The sequence below is a fragment of the Passer montanus genome, unplaced genomic scaffold, assembly GCF_014805655.1.
Source record: "Passer montanus isolate IOZ18808 unplaced genomic scaffold, ASM1480565v1 scaffold6, whole genome shotgun sequence".
NCBI lineage: Eukaryota > Metazoa > Chordata > Aves > Passeriformes > Passeridae > Passer > Passer montanus.
In genome coordinates this window covers 4,315,833-4,332,552 of record NW_024371037.1, presented here as the reverse complement: position 1 = coordinate 4,332,552, position 16,720 = coordinate 4,315,833, and the positions used below count along the sequence as shown (strand labels likewise).

The 16,720-nt window shown below is 36.4% G+C and overlaps 1 protein-coding gene across 4 annotated transcripts in view; it reads left to right on the top strand.

The window, feature by feature from the left end:
- IL17REL (interleukin 17 receptor E like) overlaps positions 1 to 16,254 on the top strand; it is a 44,653-nt gene extending 28,399 nt beyond the window's left edge. Inside the window, exons 7-17 of one of the 4 annotated variants that reach the window (XM_039726879.1) lie at positions 699 to 838; positions 1,180 to 1,251; positions 3,488 to 3,542; positions 4,286 to 4,449; positions 6,630 to 6,677; positions 7,335 to 7,392; positions 7,723 to 7,868; positions 10,383 to 10,442; positions 11,502 to 11,559; positions 14,323 to 14,377; positions 15,349 to 16,254. In XM_039726879.1, the coding sequence (XP_039582813.1) occupies positions 699 to 838; positions 1,180 to 1,251; positions 3,488 to 3,542; positions 4,286 to 4,449; positions 6,630 to 6,677; positions 7,335 to 7,392; positions 7,723 to 7,868; positions 10,383 to 10,442; positions 11,502 to 11,559; positions 14,323 to 14,377; positions 15,349 to 15,376 (884 nt within the window). In that variant the 3' untranslated portion in view covers positions 15,377 to 16,254. Of the gene's footprint in view, positions 1 to 698; positions 839 to 1,179; positions 1,252 to 3,487; positions 3,543 to 4,285; positions 4,450 to 6,629; positions 6,678 to 7,334; positions 7,393 to 7,722; positions 7,869 to 10,382; positions 10,443 to 11,501; positions 11,560 to 14,322; positions 14,378 to 14,585; positions 14,724 to 15,348 lie in introns of those variants that run through there. The other 3 variants (XM_039726880.1, XM_039726881.1, XM_039726882.1) reach the window with 3 other exon arrangements.
- The last annotated feature ends 466 nt before the right edge of the window (positions 16,255 to 16,720 follow it).

Here is a 16,720-nt window from a genome sequence, read left to right as displayed (position 1 = left end):
GTATTTCTATTGAAATGGTACATGGCAATGTTCTGGAAATATATTTCTATTGTAAGTGCTACATGGGAGGTAAAGGTTTTGATATTTTATTTGATTTCTAAGCTTTTGGAAATAGATATGTGTTCTTTTAATGCACTTTGGATTGCTGGTTTTATGTTCTATCTTATTGAAAGAGCTCATAAATAGATTGAAATTGATTTGCCAAACACATATCTGTGAATATATGTATAAAAAAATATTCCTTCCACATATTACACTTGTTTATCATAGTTGCACATTCTTACATTCTCTGTGGAAGAAAATTACAATCTTGGGATAATCAGCCCTTATAGTAGTATTAATGTGTATATTTCAAATATTTGTACATAAACTACATAAGATTCCAAGTACTAAGGTTGAGGTAAAATTGGCAAGTATCTTGGCCTCTCAGTATTACAAGTGTTAAACTAAATAATGTTGAATGCAAATTATGTCTCATAAAAAAAAGAGGACTATTAGGGTATAAAGTAATAATAATTTCAAATATTCTAGGTAAGATTCTATAGATGTTGAGTTTAATCTCCATCAAATTATGAAACATATTCTGTACCTTTTATAAATAGATAAAATAGAAATAATAAAGTTATAAAGAAACAGATGTAATAATTTCATCTGACATGAGACAGATGAAATTTTTTCATCTGGAATTTTTTTTTCAGCTGGAAAGTTAGACTATAATTTAGACAGGGCAAAGAAAATTGTAACAGTGAATGTATCCAACTTTCCCCGAGATCAAGATTATTACGTTCGCCTGTGCCACAAATGGTTTACCTGTGAAGATGCTGGGGCATTTGCTGTGGTGAGTTAAACTCATGGTGCTTTGGGGAACTGGGGAGGGTGCCTTGCAGGTGGCAATGCTCATTAAGGTCATAGTTACAGGAAATGCCACCTATGTCTGTATCTATAGCTTTATCATCTGTATCACACCTAGGTAATTAAGGTCATAGTTACAGGAAATGCCACCTATGTCTGTATCTATAGCTTTATCATCTGTATCACCTACATAACCTATATCTGAATCTATCTATATCTATATAATCTCTGTCTATATTTATCTATATCTATATAATCTATATCTATAATTTAGCTTTATTAAAAGAAATTACTGCTCTGGATTTATGACCATCTTTTTCATTTCAGATAAAAGGAAAGGAATCTTTTAAATCCGTTTCTCTGAAATATTCTCAGCTACTCCCTTGTCTTTGCATTGAGGTAATACAGTCTGGAATTTGGTATTTATTTGTATTTCTGTTAAAATAAATTTTATCAGGCATTTGTGCTAAGAAAGGAGGAAAAATCTGAAGAAAAAGGCTCCAGACCCAAGTTTTTGACTTAGGCTTTTTTTGACCTTAGAATACATAAATGTAAGGAAAAGATATTTTTAGAAAATGCTAATTAAAACATGGCAATCAGAAGAAAATGGGATAAAATTTACAATAATTCATGGAATGTGTTGTGTAATATTATTTTGACTGATTTTTTAATAAACAGTGAAAAGACAGAAGACATAATCGGCCTGAATGTCAGCAGCATTTGATATAGTATTGCATGAGAAACTAAAACAGGAATTGAGGAAACCAAGAGTGAGAGCAAGATTTGAGTGGTAGATAATACCTGGCTGCAGGGCTAACTCAGCAACTCCTGTTGGATGGGCCTGTGCTGGTAGGGAGGTTATTTAAGGATGACACTTAGAGTCATTCTCGTATAAATGTTTCCGTTAATGACATGGGGACAAAATGCAGGAATGTATAGTGGGATTTGCTGGAATACAGTTGGGCCCTATAATCAAAATGGAAGAGGGTTAGGGTGATTGGAAGAGACTAGAGATCTTCATATGTGGCATAATTGAAGGATGATGAAGTGTAAATGATGAAGTGCAAGTTCATGCATTTCCTCTGACAAAAAGAATTCTTGCTGTAAGGTGTGAGTCCTCATTTAGAAATAACAGTGGAAGAAAAAAGATCTGGCTGAAATAGTTGATCACAGGGTGATTAACTAGCTGGCTTCCATGATGTCTACATGTAAACATGAACAAAAGTCTAGTGAGCTAGATTATTCCAAGCTAACAGGAAAGTATGGGCAAGGCCTTCCAATACTGCAAAGAATTTGTGTATCCATATTCAAGAAAGATTAATTGAAAAGGAAGATACACATAAAAAAATCTGCAGTGGTTGGGGAATGAAGAGACTGTTTTACAAAGGAGATTTAAATACCATCTTTCCATTAGCCTGGTAAAACACATGCAAAGAGAAATTATATTTGCTGTGCAAATACAGACCAGAAGGGTCACTTATAAGGAAAAATAAAATATGTTTTAAATAAAAGCCATTCTTGCAATGAGAATGAAGGTGGATAAACTTCATTCCATGAATATATTCAGGACATTTGCAGATTTTTAAGAAAACCTGAGAAGTGAGATTTTGGAATATCTTTCATACAAGGAATAAAAGATCCTAAAGAAATTTAAAATTTTCCTGATAACATAGAAAGATGCTATGTGAACCTAGTTTTCTCACTGAATTTTGGGGTTGGATTTACCTTGAGATTAAGATATCTAAATGTAGATAACCAAATATAGATATCTACATTTGAATTAGGTGAAGAAACTCTTAATGGAGATCTAATTAATGCAGTCAGTTGCTCAACTGACCAAAGGCAGTTGGCCTGTCCTTTTGGGATGTGCTGGACTGCACTGTAGATTCCACTGGCTGCAGTGGCTAGGTCATCATGAGGCTACTGTGACAGTAATTTGGGCACTTTAGTGACACTTAGATGTGTACATTGTGGGACCTAAAAACACATACCTAAATAGGAAAGCTGAACCACAAAGTCTTGTCAAAGCCGAGGGAATTTTTTCATTCCACTCTGAAAATATAAGGTCACTTGAAAAATTTTATTTCTCTCAGTGCATACACAGAAAATTCTGCAATAGGATTGCTAAGCAAACAGATGGGAACTCCAAATAAGAGAAACATTTGCACATAGATCTAAATAAATAGGGCATAGCAACAGCCATGCACGTATACTTGAAGATTGGGTTGAGTGTTAGTCTTCAGATTTTAAGGATGCATCCTTTACCATTGTCCAGGCCAGGAGATCTTATATTATGACTATTGAATGTTTTGATTTGCCTAGAAAGTAGTGACACTGTAAGAAACTTAATGAAAATCAAATCGGAAGATTTTCTAAATGAAATTGAACCAAATATATGACTTAGAAATGGTAGAAATATATTGTTAGAAAGGATCATATTAGTTCAATGCCCCTAATGATGAACAACAAAATGAAAAAATAGTGCAAAACTTCTTTTAAAAAAATGACTCCCAAAGCTTTCTAACAAACATAGCACCCTTATCTTTGGCCGAAAAAATGCTGTCACATTCTACCTGAAATGTTAAAAACATGTGTCTCTGACAGCCTCTAACTGATGTCCACTGTTTGGTTGTAGGGTTGGCTGGCACTTCCAGATGCAAGGAGGATACAACTTTGCCCCTTTGAAAATGGCAAGTACTGCATGCTTACTCTTTATAAGAGTGACTTTCAGCAGCTCCATTAGTATGTCACAGTTTAAACTAATCTGCACTGAAAATCACATATTGCAAAACTTCAAGGAAATAATCATAGTGGTTTGTTTTACTGTGGGTAGATGAAATAACTTACTTTCAGACCAAATAATTCACCAAGTTTATGCCAACAAAAACACTACGTAACTTTCCAGTCATTTCCCACATTTTCTTAAGTGACATGCAAACTGGGCAGAAGTAATAAAAGATCAGATTAGAAATGGTGTGATAAGAGGACTTCAGGGAGACATTTGAGGGTGTCCAATACCCAACATAAAGGAAGGAGCAAGGAGTTGAAAAGGGAGACAGTTAACTATATATGAGTTCTATGTTAACAGGAAATTATTCACTCAAATATTCCAGCAGTTGAAAAGGGAGACAGTTAACTATATATGAGTTCTATGTTAAATTATTCACTCAAATATTCCAGAAATATCAGAAATTGGTCAGAGATGAGAGCTCAGAAACAAACAGAAAAAAATCAAAAGAAATTGCCTTATTTGCGCACATATGAAAGTAATTTTTTACCAGGCAAATAGAAAAAATTGTGGCCTAAAAAGTGTTTTATTGTGTTAAGTCCAAGATTTTGGTTTAAAGCACATGTAGAGATACCAGACTTATTAACTGTGTTGATTCCTGTCTGGACATTTTGAATAATGTTTTCCCTCTCTCTTTGTGCACAGATACACAGGTGCTATGGGACAATATTGTTTATAACCCATCAACACAAACCCTTGCCTGGGAGCCAGCCTGTCCTGTCCTTGCCATGGTTAACCTATGCAGGTTCACCAAGTCGAATGACCATTGTGAAGATATAGAAAAATCTTTCAAAAATTCTTCGGAGAAAGTAAGAGCTGTGTGGATTAATTCAAACCGTGAGATAGAAAGGCATCACCAAAGGCATAATGTGAAGAGCTAGACTTTGGAATAAGAGCAGTTGCAAATTCCTCTCTTCTCTGATACTTAGAACTATTCATAATCACAGTCTGTTCTTGCACACTAATCACATGATTTATTCAAAATAGTCACTGACTCATTATAAAGAAATAAAAAGTGGAGATGACTGGGCAGCTAGTAATGTTTGCTAAATTCTTTCGGGTAAATAGGATCTGCTTTTTATTTATAGATTCCCTTTAAATTAAGGGGACAGACACACTGTGAGGACAACTCTTCTCATCTGTAGATAGGCAGAGTAGGCTGGAGGGATTTCTCTCTGATGGTACCACCTTCTTTTTACTGTCACAAGAGACTCTTGTGATTAGATCAGATTTAGATATTTAACATTTAGACACCAGAAATATAAACTACATGAAGCTAAATCTCTTTACATATTTCTAGAGATATAACAGTACTCTGGTAGGGCACAATTGTTTTGTAATTAAGATCTTCTGGAAGTGCCTTCCTCAACCTGGTCCATTGTCTTGAAATTGTGGGTGCTGAAATATTGTGTCCCTTCATTCTTCCAGCAATTATTTTCTCAAGTTGAGAAGGGTTTTCAAATGCATATGTCTTGAATGGCTTAACACTTCAATCTGAAGATACTGAATGCTCTGGCTTTTTGAGGTCCATTAGAATTAATTTTATCATGAAAAGTAAGTTTCAGGTTCGCCTGATTGTGGAGAGAAGGCAGTAAACTTAAAGTAACAACAGAAAAGACAACCCAAGAGATGAATTCTGAAACTTTTGGATTAATGTTATTATTCTGATGACATAACTGGGGAGGGGGTGGGGCTGACTCAAGACTGTTGAATGCTTTTGTGATTAGGAACTCCTGGCCAAGCCTTTAGTGATTGTTCAGATTCATCATTTATGAGTTCCAACAAAGCTTTGATCTTGAAAAAACAGATTAATTTAATTCTAGATGTGAGTGAACCCTGTGGGATTATTCATCTGCTGGCAACAAATACAATTCATTGCTTGCAGGAGAGAAAAGGGGAAAAAAACCCAAAATAAGACTAAAATGGGTTCTGGTTGGTAATGGTTGTATCTGTCACCAGAACAGAAACCAAATTTATTACAGAGTATGAGTGTTTTCGTGTATTTACTGATTGCATTTAATGACTGAACAATAATATAATCATAGAACCATAGAGTATCCTGATCTGGAAGGGACCCACAATGATCATCAACATTAATTCTAACAAGTTTGATATTGAATTTGGTTCACTTATTGTACTGTAACCCTGAAAACCATCTCTGCAGTATGCAGATTCCTCAGATAGGGCCGGCTGCCCTGCAAATCCAGACAAGGTCACACACTCTAATGCTATGCACATGTACTGACTAAGGCACAAAAGCTGCATCACTCCTCTTTACTGAGGCTGGGCCTTTCTCTGTCCATGACAGAGCTGTCCCCAGGTCTGAGCAGACTCCTACAAAACTGTCTTCTGGGACACTATTGTTATGATCTCAAAAGCAGTTACAGGAAGGAAGTGTTTGGCTGTGTAGGGTGCTCAGTCACTTGAGCAACAGGGTTTATTTAAGTAGGAGCATGTGTATAGCAATATGTGTAGCTATTGTTTATATAAGACAAGGCTCTTTGCGGTGAAGCCCTTGGTGGGTAAAAATTTGCTAATCAAAAGAACAATATTTTATGGATTGCTTAAATGGATTTCTAAAATTCAGCTTATGTTTCACTGTTCTGAAATATGGGTGTGGAAAATTCAAAAATTTCTCAACTGATGCTTGAATACTTCTGGATGTATGTTTAAGTGTTCTGCTGAGTTGTTCATGAGTGGCAAATAAGGGGTTGAAACAAGTCTGTAATCAGAATTTTGCAGAAGCCACCACAGAATCAATTAATTTAGCTCTAATGGGTCAGTCTGACCATAAAAAATGCTACATATTGCAGATGAAAAGAAGCAAACTATTCAGTAATCCAAAGCATTTTATGTGATTAACTTCCTGGGATGTTTATGAATTAAACAAACCAGTTGCATTCACAGTAATCAAGCCATGGCAATTTCAGTAGTTGATTTGGTGAAACTAGTTAATAAAACTAGCTAATCTGAGTGCTCTGTCTTCCAGCAGGTTAAATATTCTCGTGTGGACACTCACCCAAGACTTTGCATGAAGGTAAAGGAATTTCTTTGTAAAACACATATTAACTGCCCTTCTGTCTCTAAAATAAATCAGCTGCTGATGTTCTTTATGATCAATATTTTGTTTCATAGCTCTGATAAATGGGAACTGAGAATGAAGGAAAAGTGAAGGATTAGATTAGAAGGTGATTCTTTTGAAGTGCAACAGCAATGATAGATAGGACACAGGTCAGATTGATCCTTTTTATGTGTTTAAGAAAAAGTGGAAAAAAATATTTTTGGTCAATGCAAACTCTGAAGAATATGCTAAACTTAACATATAAAGTTTTTCATAGTAAATATTTGAAAATAAAATTATCAACACAGTGCATTTAACGAAGAATCTCTTGTTATTCTAGTTGAGAAAAAGAAAAGAGCCAAATAAGACCAATACAGGCATATTATTGTTTTCTTTTAGATTACTTTTAAGTCAGTGGGACCAGCTATTTCTGTAAAATATGCATGAATACCTGAAGAATTAGGGGATCTAATTTAAGTCAAATGTTGGAAGATACCATAAAGGAGGAAAGCTGTGAATTAATCTTCTGCAACATTCTAACTTTCTGGAATACCCTGATCATCATTAGTTGAATATTTTGCCACAGATTGAAATGGAAAATCTGGTTTTCATAACAGATTTCTCTGCTTTCAGTTTACAACCAAACGAGGATCTTGGATTAGATGCCCATTTGCTCATGGAGAATTTCCAGGTAAATATATATTTTAAAAATTGCATAACATTATATTGTGGAAAATATTTAAATCACTAGATATGAGCTGTCTCTTAAGTGAGAAGTGTTCACAACACTGTAAATTGTAAACTAAGTCAAAGAGATTTGACAGCTTGTTACTTCTGTGTATTCTCAGTAGAGATCTAATGTTCATCAGTATAAAAAGTAACTTGTAGGAATCAGAACAATCACTTGCATATCATTTGATAACACTTAAAAATACAAAAAGCTTTTATTTTAGGCATAAATTTTAGAATATACTATATGGTCCTTGTACATCTAAAAGTAAGTATTTTCCCCTAATATCAGCCTGGAAAATGAGGACTGCTACAGCTGCAGAACAAATACAAGTTTTCTTCACATCACAAACCAAGGCACAGTTCTCAGTGCTTGTGTGTAACAGGACGCAGATGGCTTCATGTGAATCTCTTGGGATGCACCATTCAGTCTCTGTGGTTTGTATATATTATTTCTTAAACATTGTAAGGCTTTTAAACATACCTAACTTCATTCATTTATTATTCCATATATTGTTCTGCAGCTTGAATACATTAATAAACCATGTACATATTGGAACAATTACTGGAACAATTTAAAAGCATGTAGTTCTAAGTCTGATCTCACACTGAAACAAAAAATAAATAAAGATCCCGAAGTCAAATGAGTCACATCAAATGATGTGACTATTGAGTGGAAATTTAATATTCTTTTAATGCCATTTTTTGTAGTGTGGTATTTGTATTATGTATATAGAAAATGTTACTGTTAATATTTCATATATGGGTCCCTGATATAGCTGACCTGGCAAATCACACATCATGAAATGTAAGACTTGAGGCATCAATCCATGATGAACTCTAAATGTCACAGCTGCCAATACAAGCTCAATGTGTAAAAAGGGTTTGTTTTCAGCCAAATTATCTTTTTGAACCAGCTGATTTTGTGGCTACACAACTGCCTCATCCAACAAAATGGGGACAGGGTGGGGAAGGATTATGGGAGGGTCAGATTTCAGTTTCAGGCAGCAGCTAGTGATGAGAGCCTCATTCCTCTCATGCAACTTAATTTATGTCCCAGACATTTTCAGTGCAGCACTGTGGTTTGCCCTTTGACCCTGCCTATCAGTTACCTTGTTGGCCCAAACTGTGATCTGCTGAGAGACACATGTGGAAAGTGAGGTCAAAGAGCAAAAGAGAGGGCATAGGATTATTTTTCAGACATGAGAATATTAGCAGGATAGATCCTAGTAGCTAGGATCCTAGGTATCCTAGTATCTAGCTAGGACCACCATGCTGAAGGACATCCATCTGGTTCAGCAGCCAGCTCCTCAGTACTCTCAGGTCCACTGCTACATATGTGCTCCAGCTGTCTGCTTCACTGACCAGCTACATGAGATGGCATATGATGAATTTGGAGAAATTTGAGAAATATGGATATTGTGATTTGAATTGTTACTCCTGGCTATGCCTGTTGACTTCACTCCACTGTAAGGGATGTGCTTTAGGACAGACCAGCACAGCTCTCACATCTGTCCTCTCTGTAAGGCATAGTCCAGCTTTGTCACTGTGCAGGGACAGAATGCAACTGTGCCTTTTTCGGGTTCTTGTGATTCTTCTAGTGAGGAGAGTGCACATACCAGGGCTTAGCTGATGACCAGGCAGTTATGAACAAGCGTTTCTTAAACATAATGGGCTGGACCCTGAATACTGAATTTGTTTTCTAATGAATCAGTTTAGATTCTTTTTGCACCTCTGGTGCTGATTGTAACAGAACAGCTGATAAAAAGAGTTTTCCAACTCAGCTCAATCTGAGGACATGCAAAAATGGAAGATAATAACTTGTTCGTCTAGGAAATCCCAGAGCTGAACAATCATGGCAAAAGGCCTGGGAAAAAAACAGCTATCCTAATTAACACAGACCACAGAGGGCATTGGTGGCATATCAAGAGTCTATCTTCATGGGAAAAGCTGTCTGGAAAATACTGTATTACTGGCAGAGATGGAGATCTGTATGGTAGAAGAGTTGTCAACACTCAGGGAAGGTTTCCTTCAGCTGGTCTATTTCACATGAAATCTGTGGAGTTTATATTTTCAGGTTTTAAAGGTTCCCTGTGTGAATAGCTAAGTGAAAGGGGTAATGGTGGAGCACCAATAAATCACAGCTAGATACTGAAGTGTGTATTTAATGAAGGCACTGATGCATTTAAAAATGCTGTTTTCTTCCCTTTGGTACAAAGCTGTTATGTCCTCTGCTACTGTGACAGAATGGGACGCCACATAAATTACATATGGTTCCTGTCTCAATACCATGAGCAGTACAGACAAAGTTTTCATCAAGGCCTCACTCTGTGTTCCCAGAAACTGATGTTGATCCTCTAACCACTAATTCCTCTTCATTCATGCTTGAATATATTCACCTAATTTCCCCCAAATTACTTTAGGAGTTTGCCCCCCTGAAGAGACTGGTGGAGGATGCATAGCTATTGGTGGAGTAACAGACATTATTTTGAGGACAAACCATAATCAATCAAATATTAAATGTCAAGCCAGTCATTTAGGACAATTTTACCCTAAGGCTCAGCTTGTTCTCTGCATACAATGGGATGAGAAGTCCAGCAGAACTGTAAAGACAGGATCATTCCTTCAGCTCATACACCAGGGAAAAGAAGTGAAGATGATGGGAGGAAGCAAACAGAGAGGGGAGAGTGTCCTCCTTGTGATGCTCCATAAAATGCAGTAACATTAGCCCTCTTCCTGTGCTTGGCAAAACTACACCAGATGCTTATGGTCAGTGAGATCTGGGGTTAGCTCTGAAAAGAAATAACCTTCCATTAATTTTCTAACACGGTAGAACACATAGCATTATTGGAAACCAAAGCAAAGAACTGGAGAGACACAGTATGTTTTCATTGTTCCAGAGTATGGAAAACAGTGATATTAAATTTCTTTTTTTTTTTTTTTATTCATTAGGGAGATTCTGTTTCAATCACTATGTCACAGGAAATGTGTGGGTCAACAATTTGCATTCAGGTATGTGTCTAGCTTTTTCCAGGTACCCTGTACAAAATAAACTAATAAACAAATCATTAAAACACCTAGCAAACCAGCAGGTACTCCCACTGCTTTCTCCTCCCAGCTAAATCTGATTATTGTGCAAATTGAGTTGGCAAAGAGCATTATTTAAAGCTTGGTATGCTGCAGCCACTTTTCTTTGAGATGACATTAATTAACTGAGAAGTTGCTCACCATGATCTTGCTCTTTGTCAGTGGCAGATAAAAGGATATCATCAGGATATTGCTAATCCTGTCTTTATATGTTCCTTCATAAAAAAAAAAAAAATCCAAGCTGTCAAAAGATCCAAGTAAATAATAGATGAATTTTCAAAAATTGACATTGACTAGAAAAGGTGAGGCATATAGTAAACAGCACAGCAAGTGCATGGTGTCCTAGAATTAGCACTCAGGAAAGTAGAACTGCACAAATGATTTCTGACATTTCTGCACTCTATTTCTGTAGCTGAACTTCATTAAGAAGTTGAACTTCATTAAGAATTTTGTTGATAGAAAATGAGCATGAAGCTGATAGGTTTATGCCTCTCTGAAGTTAATGTTCTCAGCAGACATTGAGAGAAATGAAAGTGAGAGTGGAGCTCTGAGGCTCCACTAGCTGCCCTGGAAGGCCCTTCTCAGCTTCACTTTCTGCTGCTGGGAAGAAAGAGGAAAGATGAAAGTGAGATTGGCAAAAACCTTCTGAGTAATGAGAGTAGTAGTTCTTTCCCTAGTGAGAAATGAAATTTGGTGGGGAGACTGATAATTTCCTGCATAAATTATTTATTTTGAAGTAAGACATTATCCGTCAGACAATGATAACAACAAAAATTATTATTAGCTCTATCATTTAGAGACCTAAAAGTGATTGCAACTCACTTAATATATACCAGACCAACAATTTCCATAGGTGTATATTTAAAAACAGATTTAAAATGCAGTCACTTGAGTAAACTAATAAAGCAATCTCATTTTGTCAAACAAGTGCTTAGTAACAGCTCTGCTGAAAGGGGAATAAGCCTCAATTCTTTCTTTTGACAGGGCTGGAGAACAGATGTAGATTATTCAGTTCCACTGCAGATCTGCGATACCTTCTGTGGTAAGTAGGCATGTTAACAAAAGAAGCTTTGGGTCTTGATTCTGTACAGGAGCACATTCCAGGTGAAGTGTGTTTTCACTGGGAAACTGAGGTGGGATTCACCTGACTGAATGTAGATGTGTGCATGCAAGCTAGATATGCTCAGAGTCCTTTATAGACAGTGGACTCATATACCTTATGAGCTACTTTAATTAGCTCTGAGAGGGCAACTTGTGTGGCTGGCTGCTGCCTCTGCTTCCTGGGTGGATTTTCCACCCTGTGCCAGTTTCTGTGTGTCACACCTGTATTTACCTTGGTGTCAGTACATGAGGTAACTAGCTAAAAACACACCTTGGCAAGAGGCACACACTGCTGCTGTTGCAGTGACTGCAGGACAGCCCTGCTGTCAGTTCCCCCCTACAAATGGGACAGCAGCATTTCCCTCCACCTCCCAGCAAACAGAAGTTTGCTTCTGGATATTATTATGATGATGATTTGAAATACATTCAGATACACTATGGAGCCAGAATATTCTAAAACCTCCAAGCCCTGAAAGTAAGGTGTTGTAGAAATTAGTGAGTTCAGAGCAAACTAAGGCTGTGGGGTTTATGGTGAACAGCACAGCAGTGGATTGACTAATTTAGAACTAAAAAGTCTAAAAGGAGTCATGCTGAGAGAAGCCTCAATCTGAGCATTGCCAAAATACTTCCCCAAACTCACAAAACTAGCCAACAACCAATCAACCAACCAACCAACCAACCAACCAACCAACCAACCAACCAACATCTCTTTCTAGTCCACTGTAAATATAGTAAATCCTGTGACAGCAACCAATCAACCAACCAACCAACCAACCAACCAACCAACCAACCAACCAACCAACCAACCAACCAACCAACCAACCAACCAACCAACCAACCAACCAACCAACCAACCAACTAACATCTCCTTCTAGTCCACTGTAAATGTAGTAAATCCTGTGACAGATTTTCCCTGTTGTCTAAAAACACCTGTCAGTTAAGTAGAGCTTTAGATTTGGAAGCCTGATAATAAAAAGAAGGGAGCTTGAATTTGTAGTCTGAATGTAGTTCCCTATGTCATTGTTCGTACAATGCGCGTTCAGGTTTCTTCTCCACTGACAAACTTGTAACAAGCCCATTCAAGATTAAGAAATTAAATAATCAGTGTTGTGGTTCATACAGTGTGGATGAATTTTCATTTTTTATATTTTCCATTTAAAAATGCAGAGTATGACAAAAGTATGTAAAATAATTAAAAGCTCTAGAGATGGCAGTCTTGGCATTTCCCTGCACCTCATAGTATGAGAGAAGGTATCTGTGCAGTAAATGAAAATAGCAGAACATCAAAAGCTGACTAAATAACTTTTTGTGCACAATATTTGATTTAAATATTTAAATACTGAACTTTTTCTCACAAGCTTGTTTGGTTTGGTTTCTTGTTTTGTTTATATGTTTATCTGTGGGGTTTTTGTTGGTTGTTTTTTGGTTTTTCTTTCCTTCTGATTCAGAAAAAAAAGGAGAAAATGTGCACTTATCAAGAATGTCAGAACTTTAATGTGTGATCACTGTGTTTGTTGTACATTAACTGCATGCTTTGTGTATCTTGACATAATTTATGTTTTTGGGATAATGTGATCTATATTTGTTGATAGATCAACCCATCTCTATCTGTGGACCAGTGTTCCCAAAACTTCCCTGTAAGCAAGATGGTACAAGTCAGTGTCAGAGGTGGGACACTGAACTGGGTTGGTCTGTCTCACTGCAATAATTCCAATGTTCTTAATGACTCATTGGAAGGCACCAGCTGCTTCTCAGATGTAGGGTTTTTAATGTATCAGTGACAGCAAAACTAGTAAGGGTTTTTGTACTCTTAAATGTATATTTTCTACAACAAAGGTATTTCTTAATAGAAATAGCCCTTTAAAATCTGGATGTGATGAAAGTTTCTTAAAAGAGTCACCAAGGTGATAATTGTTACAATGGGACCTATTGTGTTTGGGCCTAAGACATTAAGAAAAGCCATCCATGTAAAAGTGAAGATAATATTAACCTTGAGATTTGTCTGTAATCTGTGACAATAGGGTTTATACAAATGTCAAAGCAAATTACAAACAATCTTGTAATGACACAGTGAAATAGTGAAAATATATACTGTGTACTTCTTTGTAAAATAGAAATGTGCAGGTTGTGTTACTGTTAAAGATACCAAGCACTGTCAGTGTGTTCAGAAGACTCATGATGTTATTAAAAAACAAGATTCCAGTCATAACAACATCTATTATAAAAAAGTCATTGTGTCTAACCATCAGGAAGGCTGCTCTTTACCCAGGCTTTAAGAAGAGCTTTCTGGCATGTATAATTTATTATTCTACAATAGATAGCATTTTTCTGTAAAGCTGTATTTATTTTTTTCTATATTTTCTATAAAGCTGTACTTGGGGAATTACAATGGCTTGGTCTTGTTTGCTCTACAAAGGATGGAAATGGGAAAATAATGTGGTGGTGGTTTTTTTTTTAAATTTGCATTTAATAGCATTGACTTGGAGGCAATATTTTTTGCTCCTTTCAAATTTTCTATTTCTTTTGGCCACTTTTCTGGATTCTATTTAATAAAGCCAAGCATTTTGAGACATTATTTCCTCTATAAAATAAGAAATTTATGTATTTTGTATGAGACAATAACCCATACCAGTTACTCTGAGAATAAATATGTGAATCATAATGAAAACAGAATGGCAACCTATATTTGAACTTGTTCCCTCAGGTTTTCATGGTCAGTCATACAATGATGGAAACCCACCAAAAGCCATGACACACAGGTATCTATCTAATTTACATTTTAAAACATCTCTGGAAATTGATGGAGTTTTTAATCTTGAAACCATATCACTGGTCTTGTTACAGGCACAGAAGAAATATCTGAATGAATTTTGTATATAGCTAGGAGGTATATGAGGTTCTTAGCTCTTCCACTGAAGACATTCCTCACTTCTGCGCTCTCTCTTCTCTTGCTTTCTCTCTTTGCAGTTTAGTCTGGAATCAGAGGTAGCTGCCTTGCTGCCAAAGTGAGGAGAAGAGAGGCAAATTACCAATGGAAGTGAGAAGTTTGTAAAGTAACAACACAACCTTCAAGAGCCCTGAAACAAGCTCAGATGTGCTGTGCATGATATTCACATCATTAGCCCCTGTCCCCTGCTTTCTCACTGACCCTTGCACGCAGATCAGATCCCTCTGGGCTCTCACTGATTAGACAAGTCTGCTCAGCTGTTCCAGTGCTGCTTCTTATTGCCACAGTCCTTTACAAAACACCTCCCCATGGCTATAGACAAATCAGTAAATAATGCAGCCCATGGAGATATAATTTGGTTTATGAGCCCTTAAAAATTCTCTTCCTTTAAGGATACCTTGTAGAGCCAGCCTAGAAGAGTGGGAGCTACCTAAAACTCCAGAGAAAATAGAGATGGTCTGAAAAAGTTTGTTCAAAGATGGGGAAAAGATGCAGCCTTGCAAAAGCTCTTCAAATCATGTGGTTGAGAAGGGCCTACCATCCTTGCCTTGAGGCAGTCTTTGGCTTTTTCCTTGTCAGAAAATACAAGTCAGAATAAAGTATCCTGGTTTTGTTTATTTGTTTCATATAAGCACTGTTTGAACTGTAACAGTCAAGTACACAAGCTGTAGACAAATGGTTAGATGTGTTATTTTATACCAAATATATAGCAATGAACTTTTTTTATACTTTGGAAAAAATAATCTCACAACAATCTTCTTTCCTCTTCTGTTTTTCTCCTAGGATGAAGAGTGTAGAGTCCTTGCGTTGAATTTAACAACGTTTTCAAGGTCCTCAGTATCTTCTCAACATTGTATTTTGGTGCAACTTGCAAATCTGGTCTAACTGGTCATCTCTCACAACAGTAGTTTCTAATTACTGTGAGATTATTCTCATGAGTGAAGAATTTAGCAAGCTGAGCCTACTCTAATATGACAAATTCAGATTAGTATTCCTTATTTCCCAGTATTTAAAAAAAAAGGGTCTTAGATCACCTAGAAAATCAGGTCCACATTTCCCATCTAAAGTAGTGTTTTATACAAAACATGCTATAAGTGAATACTTTCATGGTGCTTTGTGTACCTATAGAACAAGTATTTCAGATTTTCTTGTTGGTAACTTTTATTTTTTAAACCATAAGCAAAAAATTTTGAGAAATGAATAATGGAGGAAGTTTTCTCAGTTTTGATACATTATTCTTCTTTGCAATTTCCTGTCTTGATTTTCTCATGCCATTCTGATGATCTCACCATGACAGACCATGTTCTCTAAGTACATCTAACAATTGCTTTCTGTGATTGCATTTGTGTTTGCCTTGGAGATAATTTTCCTATTTGTCTGAGGTAGTACATGTCTTTGGTTTGATAGCTATTTAAAACTGTCTTGTGGAAATATGGTCTAGAAGGAAACAGTTTAATGGAAATAATGGAAATATTTTTCCCCATTATATCAATATTTATACTCAATTGTTCAGGATAATATTACACACTGTACTGATTAACAAATATTTGGCCTTTATTTCACTGAATAGTCCTGTCAAACATGCTTCCTGTTGTGTAATATTGGAATAAAGTAAAATAAAAGATGATTAATACCATATCCTGAAACCATGTGGAATTGATCATGTGAGATCAGGAATATGGGTGAGGAGTAAGGGAACAAGAAGCTGATCAATAAAAAATATTTTCCATCTGAAAGTGTGGGGTTTTTAAAAGTGTTTGTTTTGGTTTTTTTCAAGACATTCATTGACACATTAACACAGTGTGGTGTAAGAGACATATCCACTGCATTGAAACACAATAATTTTTGAGGTGCCCTGGAGAGGTCAAGCTCTGCTTGATTCCTTTGATATAAAAGTTTTATTGTTTAGACTGCACATCTATTAGATCTAGTCTCATTCCTACCAGTGCTGCAGCTCCAAAAGCAGAGGTGGCAGGGCAGCATTCCTAGAGAACTTACTTTCCTTGTGAACTTGAAGCTCTGACCTACCCAGACACATCTGCTTTTCCTCTAATACCTTTCAGGCTGCAGTCAGGAAAAAGACACTCGGCCATCCAGCTGAGAGAGCATCATAACACTACTCACTTTACTTCCTTCCAGTGGAAAATGGAAGAAG